A 7,670-nucleotide genomic window follows, 5' to 3' on the forward strand; every position below is an offset into this window, starting at 1 on the left:
TTGAAAAGTTACGATCAACATGTTTTGCCCATGGCTTCATCAGGTTTGCTATTACAATACAATACACAGGTGTTTTTTTCAAGGCTACAGCTGCACTGAATCCAATCAGCAGCAGGGTGGGTAATGTCCCGAGTAGACTCCATATATGGTCATGTGTACACACCTATCATTTCATCATGTCAACAAGTGATGGGTGTGTATACATGACCATATATGGAGTCTTTTCAGCACATTATCCACCCTGCTGCTGATTGGATTCAGTGTTGTTAAAAAAAACCTGTGTATTGTATTGTTTTGTACAACCAACATGATGAAGCCATGAGCAAGATGTGTTGTTTGTGACATTTCGAATGAAGATTAGATTAAAAGAAGCAGTTCAGCCATCTTGTGTGTGGTTTATTTAGTCTGTAACTGTGTCTGTCTGCTGCTGGGTGCTGAGCAGGTAGCGTACAGGGGGGGGGTTTACAGCTTCTTGTCTGAAATAGCTGAATGCCGAGGCTTTGAACGACACTATGTGGTGAGAATAAACCAGAACAATAAAGTTGCAGAGCGACAGTTAAACCACGAGCCACACTGTGATGCTACGTAAAGCTGAAGGGACCTGCCAATTCATCAGCTACCCCCTTTCACATAGTGACATTGTTTTCACATTGTCATTTTATGCACTGTTATTGTAAAAATATTGATTATAGCCATTTAAAGTTATTAAAGTTTTTATTTATTAGTCTTCTCTGAGGTCTTAACCACTATTAGCACTGTCAAGCAGAGGTTTAAAGAGTGGGTTCCCATTTTGAAACTGTGTCTGGCACGCACACAGACGTGCACACACAGTAGGATACACAGTTCTTTTAGTGGTTTCACACCATCCCACAACACAACACTTACAGGGCTGTTGTGGGGCCTTTGAGTCCAAAGTCAACCTCGTTGTTTATTGAGCATTATACGACAGTTCAGAAAGCAATCCCACCTCTTTGACTTAAACCTCACCTCTCAGCAGTACACCAAATAAAGTAGCACAACAATAATAGTATTAATTATAAAACTATATATTTATAGGGATATGAATCACGTTGTTTCAGAAGTTCTAGTGTCATGTATTTGCAACTTAAGTTTAAAGGTCAGAAACTGGATGAGACAGCTCCCACAGACATTTATAGTTCACCCACCCTGGACAGCTGGTGGAAGTAAAGTGCCAAGAGTGTTGCAATGCAGCGTGCGTAGCAACCAAGCATAAACACAAACAATCCAGGTTTCTCCCAAGAAACACTTTCACAAATGTTATATGATGAAGCAAAAGCATTAAACACTTTAATGAAAGACACACAATATGTTCTGGTGAGAAACAGTGGATGTAATTTCATTGACACAAGTCTCCACAGGTCACATGAGGCTGCGGTAGTCTTTGTGTCCACATATCAGTTTCCCTGGGCCAGACACTGAACCATAAATTGCTCCTGATGATTACACATGGTTGTTCAGTGCTATCTTTACACGAGTGTGTGTGAGTTTGTGAATGGGAGTGAAACTGTGAAGTGCTTTGCATACAAGTTCAATATTAATGCCATCCATTTACCTTTAAGAGCTTAAAAATAACCCAACAAGTTTAATAAGTAAATAACATACATTGCTACAGCACATACAAAACCTAAATCTTTACTTTTCAGTTGTAGAATTAAACTAATCTACAGAACATTAGCTAAGATGTACAGTAGCTGGTTTCCTCCATTATTTTGTCTGTCTTTGATTAATGAGTGTGTCTCTCACACACTGATGCAGTCACTCTTGTCAGAGAGCAGATCCTCGGGGTCAGCTGACTGCAGAGGTGAGTAGACATTGCACTCAGTGGCTTTAAGCGCATCATTGCAGGACCACTCCCTCTCCTTCACCATCTCAATCGACAGCTCTATCTGCTTCTTCACTGGCTTGGACGACAGACATCTCTGAGCCCGACAGGAGTCAGGAGAGGTGTCAGACTTGGAGTAGAGCGCATCCGGCTCCAGGTCTGAGTTTATATCGCTCTGGCCCTCTGTGGCCTCCCTCTCCAGTGTGCACATGGTTAGAAACTGGCGGCTTGTGGTCTTGGCGTTTGGTCTGTGTCTGGGGCCGTACACCGCGCAGGGCATGGGTCTGGCCTTGAAGGCCTGTCGCTCCTCTTTCGGCCCCAGCTTCCCCAGCTCTGCCACAATCTTCGCCTCCTTCTTCCTCCTCTCTCTCTCCAGGAAATTAAAAGGCTGTGGTGAAGCAGAAGCAGCAGCAGAGGTTTGGTTACGTCTGGTGTCACGGGTATTACTGCTGCTTCTGCTTTGGTTTGATCGCTGACCGGTGCGACGGCTGATAATTTCATAGAGAGGCAGATGTATGTGCGCAGGTGCCGGTGATGCCCTGAACTTTTTCTGGCATTCCTGGAGCTCCTCCAGCTCCCGTCTCAGCAGCATGTTCTCCAGCTCGATCTCTGAGCGAGTCCGCACCTTGTGTCTCTTCCTTTCCTCCTCTCTCAGCATCATTTGGAACGGTTTGGGCACAGTGACCTTGAAGTTTGACCTGACCCCAGTTTGGCGGGGCAGTCTTCCCCGTGGTTTTGGACAGGAGACCTTGGGCTGGAATCGAAACTGCTTCTGGGTCGTCATTTCTTCAGGGCTCAGCAGGAAGTCTCTGGGAGAAAATAGAAGAGAATGCAATGTGACAACAAAGGATCAACAACAAAGCTTCAAGAGTTAACTTCCTTTCTGTATCTCCATCTGGGCTTCAACTCCAAGAACCGCTATTTAAGAGCATGTCTGCTATGACTTCACCAACCTCCCAAAGGTTCGGTCCTGGCCAGAAGTCCTTCTTGGATTGTCCAGCTCCAGTTCCCCCATGCTGTCTGCACAGAGCTCTGATTGGTCGGAACTGCTTGATGTGTCATGGAAGTCCAGCTCCTCCTGGGAATTGATCCTCTGGAGTTTCCTGGCAGGGCCGCTGCTGCTGCACGGTGCAAGTGAAAGTTGGTGTTTATTAGACACATCCACCACCCCTCCCACCAACCATTCTCCGACCTTTGCTGCCTTAACTTTAGTTCTTGTCCCACTGCGTTTCCCCCTGACACCATTGAGCACTGTTAAACTATAACCGCGACTAGCTGCGTATCATGCCTATGTTAAAGGACGGCTTTTTTCGTTAGTGTCTGATGCTGTGAGTCACTGCCCAAGCACCGAATTTCAACGACTTCAGAGTGAGACCGGGTTGCCAGCTGCAGAAAAAATACAACTTCTATATTATATATAATCTGGAAAAAGTAGATGAATGTAGCTGAATATGATCACCGATCTTGACCTTTTTAAATTCTGTAACACAGTCACTGCATTCAGTGGAAGACAAGCCGTCCAAACAAACTATGATATTGCTGTCTGTATGCATGTATGGCCCTCAACAAAACAGCCACCATGTGGAAAAAGATAAAGGCCAGAATTATGCATAGTGTTGTGGTCAGTGATTTCTCTTGAAACACTCTTACTCGTGATGAAAGCTTAGCAGCACCTCGAGACTACAGCTAATGAATAGGAGAAGTGAGTTTGTGGGTTACTGTTTTAGCCTGCCAGGGTTACCGTCATCACGAGACAACATCCATTATGAATCACATCACACATTAGTTTTGGAAATTACCTGAAAACACATTCTAAATTCACTTTTACGCCATGACAGGAAACTGCCAAGTAAGCATGGTTTCTGTGATTTGAAGGTGAAAACCGGCTGAACATTGAGGTGAACAGTGGGTTGAATTTGTTTTAAGTCATCATAGAAGCAAATTCAGTGGCTTTATTTCAGTGTGAAGCAGATCTTCTAATACAGTGGTTCCCAACTGGTGGGTCACTTAACAATGACAGCAAACTAGCTCCACAACATGGCCAAATGCAAGTATGACGCTGAATGTGTTAAACTGTTCGGACCTTGGACTAATGACTAATGACTAAGGAGAAATCTGGACCTCGTGACTGGACCAGGTGGGAACCACAGCACTGATACATTTAGCTGTTAAGTTAAAATAAGATGTCATTTTAAAACACATTCCTATTCCCTTGCTTATAATGCTGATTGTCTACAGGATTCATTCATTATTGTGGGCTTTAGACAGTCTTGCAGTTGGTTTATATGCATGTTAGGATTGCTTTCCATGTTTCTTGTGTGCCATGTGTATCTGTTTTATTGTTACACCTGACCTTTAATCTGCTTCATGTAAAAGTTTCTGTTGAAATCCTGTTGAAACTGGAGTTATATGTTGCAGATAGACACATTAAAAAAAGTTGTCGCCTATTTATTCATTATTTATTACGGAATTCAGCCTAATTTTAGGCTAGTTTAGGTTTTAGTAGTTTAGTTTCAGCTATCATGTCTATTGAAAAGCAGCACAAATAGAGCATGTATGTCCCTGTCCCTGTTGGTTAATGTCTCATAGGACGCATATCCAACCTGATTGACAGCCTTTCCTCTCTACTCTGTCTTCTCCCCAGACCGGCGTCATCCTCCTCTCCGTGCCTCTCTTTGCCCTGGCTGATGTACATCCTCTCCAGCTCGGCCATGTTCCTCAGGTGAGCAGCCTTCAGCTCCTCCAGCCTCCTGTAGTACTCCTGGTTGGAGAAGTAAACGTGCTGCTCCCTCTGCAGACCGTAGATCTCCAGGGACAGAGACCTGCGAACGCATCTGCCACCTTGTCTGTCCTCGCTGCACTCTGAGTCCTGATCGTACTCCTGAAAGGTGGAACATAGTGCTGTTTGATAAATGCATCAGGGTCATAATGTTTCATAATGTAAAAGCACTTTGCTGTTTGATTATCAGTAAAGTATTTCTGATAATGTTTCTTTTTACTGTGGTAAACATTTATATACTCACAGACTTACTGTATTTTAACTTTTCTCAGATTAGGTGTTGCAAAAGCACTGATGATGGGAGAGGTAATGAATCTTTGTAGATGGTTCACACAAACTTTTAAAAAGGTCAGCAATTTCACAAAAAGTCATAATGTGGTTTTTACTCAGGATGCACTGCAAGCATTGCACATTTTTATGCAACAACTGTGGTCGCATTTCAAAGCTAAAGATTTTTAAAGACCTGGGGTGGATGTGGGGTGACAGAAGGCACTCGGCTACAGTAGGTGATTTCCGTCTTTATACATCTAAAAATAAAACGTGGCATTCATATCTTCCTTTAAATCTATCCATAGCATGCATATTCAGTGTCTCAATAATCGATATGAATATAATACAACTCCACACACTGAAGAATTTGAAGATGTTTCACTTGCTTGGATTTATAATTACAACCAAAATGATCAGCTACATTAACTTGAAATGTGTATTAATTTTGAAGGATAGTAGGCTTTCCACATTTTGCAGGCAGTTTTAAATGTAGTTTATTATCTTTAGAGCAGACGCACTGTGCATCCTTAAATCCTCACCTCACTGGTGCAGTCCTCATCTCTGACAAAGTAATCGTCTCTCTCGTCTCCATACAGAGCCATTAATTCCTTGTTTTCCAGAGAAGTTGATCGGTACATCGCTGCCATCTTCTTCCTTGTTCTCCAAAAAACAACTTCACAACAGTCTGCAGCAAAGCAGAGCAAAGCTTCTGTGCGTCCTCTGTTGCCTCGGTTTGCACACTGACCTGCTAAGCAAGTCAGAGCAGGACACAAACAAAGATTAGCACACACTTTACTGTACTGACAAACACACACACACACACACACACACACACACAGAAAGACTGAAAGCTTTATCCTCTTATCATCGGGAGGAGTCGTGATTTAACAGTCGTCAGGGATGCCTTTGGCCAGATGGTCCATATGGTCGAGTGGCTTTTCACTTGATTCAAAGTCAGATAGATGTCTGTGTGGATGCTCCCAATCTGATTTACAGATTAACTTTCTTAAATACAGCACAAGTGCTGATATAAAGCATCATGCACCTGCTGTGGTTTGCAGAAAGGTCTGCAGGAGGGAAGGTGAAGATGTGAGAAGACTCCACAGGGGTGACTTACAGTATACATGACATGATATACTAACTATTGCATTAGGCTTTATGAAACGTCTGGCACAAGTAAAGTCTTAGGGAGGAAATTTGGTATTTCTCTAGCTGAGGTTAGATATGTTGTTTTCAATCACATGTCTCTCTCAGATAGAAACAAACACTGCAAACACTACTAAGTACAATAAATACTAAATTTAATATACAGTCACTTCTGAATTCTTGTTCCAATCATTTCCAGTCCCTCGCTCTACAAGAAGCATCCCTCCTACTCCAACTCAGACCCCAACTCCATCTATTAACACACCCACACAGTTTAAGAAGCAGTCTCATTCCATTGTTATAGGCCACATAAAGTCTTTGCATATTGCTCTTCCTGTAGGAGCACCACAAGTGGGCAGTATATAGTTGAGTGCAAAATGCCCTAAAAAGATCTATCTTCACATAAACTGAACACATGCTAAATTTACAAGCAAGCATATTAGCTTGGGCATGCAACTTGTAACACTGTGGTAAAAACTGTTCGTGAATCTGTTTTGACACGATGTGGAAAAGGAGAGTAATTACCCTAAAGTTTGTTTCTGTTAATCAGCCCAGTCCCCAAAAGAAATGTTGGCATTGTACTTCCCTTCAAACCACAAACACATTACAACTGTATGTTTCATACGTATCATATCAATGCTTCTAAAGTGACATAGTATATGAGCTGACTTTATCATTGAGAGGTGGAGGGAATGGTAGACAGTGTGACACCTAGGCGAGACGCCTGCCAAGTTGCAAATCACTACAGAGCACTTTTTGAGATAAACAATAAGCAAAACTGGTTGTTATTTAGCAAGTCATTGTTTTGTTTCTTGCTGTTTTTTAGCTACCAAACATGGGTGTTTTGTTTTTCCAGCACAGATGGTGCCACGAAGAGACATCGCTGTGATTGTAGCCTTTGGACCTGGTTATTTTAAGCCAAAACACAATCTTTTCCCAACCATAACCAAGTGAGTTTTGTACTTAAACCTACAGCACGTTAGCCACAACACTTCTGAAATGTAAAGAAGTGCAGTCAGTTACATAATAACACTCGGGACTCGAAAACTGAGTAAACACTTCTGAATGTGCTGTTTTGCAAAGGTGTTGACTCAAGACTTGTGACTAGCAAAACAATGACTTGATGCACCTGTTTCATTGTCATAAGTTCTGTATGTGTTTCCTGTTAGAGATGAGGCCCAAGTGTCCTGTAGGAATAATGTATTGATCATCTATCAGTGTCCACTTGCACTGTTGACCTTCTGGTCCAGTGGCTTAACTTGAAAGCTGCCACACTTTTGCCTCTAAACACTTTGGCCGAGATCAAGTGAAGCGCAGGCTGGCCCCAGTTCAGCTGTGAGGCTTTTTGGGGGATTTGACAAATGAAGCTGGAGAGGGAGGACACAAACCAGAGCCAACTGTGTTAATTGGTTTACTTAAGGTTCTCATCAAGTCCTCACCAACAACCTCTCTCCATCTGTCTCCTGTCTCCCGTTATTCCATCTCCTGTCCATCTACCTAAGAGCCTGAGGCTGCAGCTGACAGAGACATCTGAAGGAGAAGAGACAGGGTGATATTTCAGGGTTATTAAAGCAAAATGTCACAATGTAATCTATGGCTCAGGGCACTTTCTTGTGCTTATGTCCCCTTTAA

The 7,670-nt window shown here is 42.8% G+C and overlaps 1 protein-coding gene across 2 annotated transcripts; it reads right to left on the reverse strand.

The window, feature by feature from the left end:
- Positions 1-739: 739 nt before the first annotated feature.
- Positions 740-5,632, reverse strand: LOC126406771 (protein FAM161A-like). Of its 2 annotated transcripts, none has more exons than XM_050071258.1 (4): positions 5,432-5,632; positions 4,447-4,724; positions 2,797-2,961; positions 740-2,652 (listed from the first exon to the last, which is right to left on the reverse strand). In XM_050071258.1, exons 1-4 carry the CDS (start codon positions 5,537-5,539, stop codon positions 1,761-1,763), a joined length of 1,443 nt encoding a protein of 480 aa, XP_049927215.1. In that variant the 5' UTR covers positions 5,540-5,632; the 3' UTR covers positions 740-1,760. The 2 variants fall into 2 exon arrangements, with proteins under 2 accessions (XP_049927215.1, XP_049927214.1); XM_050071257.1 differs by having other exon boundaries at positions 2,797-2,964.
- Positions 5,633-7,670: the final 2,038 nt, after the last annotated feature.

This window comes from Epinephelus moara, chromosome 19 (genome assembly GCF_006386435.1).
Source record: "Epinephelus moara isolate mb chromosome 19, YSFRI_EMoa_1.0, whole genome shotgun sequence".
Classification (NCBI taxonomy): Eukaryota; Metazoa; Chordata; class Actinopteri; order Perciformes; family Serranidae; genus Epinephelus; species Epinephelus moara.

Bases quoted from the DNA above. Each gene is read 5' to 3' on its own strand.
- LOC126406771 (XM_050071257.1), bottom strand. From the start codon at position 5,539: ATGGCAGCGATGTACCGATCAACTTCTCTGGAAAACAAGGAATTAATG. The intron at 4,725-5,431 runs GTGAGGATTTAA...TCCACCTTTCAG, and splicing joins ATGAGGACTGCACCAGTGAG to GAGTACGATCAGGACTCAGA. The intron at 2,965-4,446 runs GTTGGATATGCG...TGCACCGTGCAG, and splicing joins GAGGAAAGGCTGTCAATCAG to CAGCAGCGGCCCTGCCAGGA.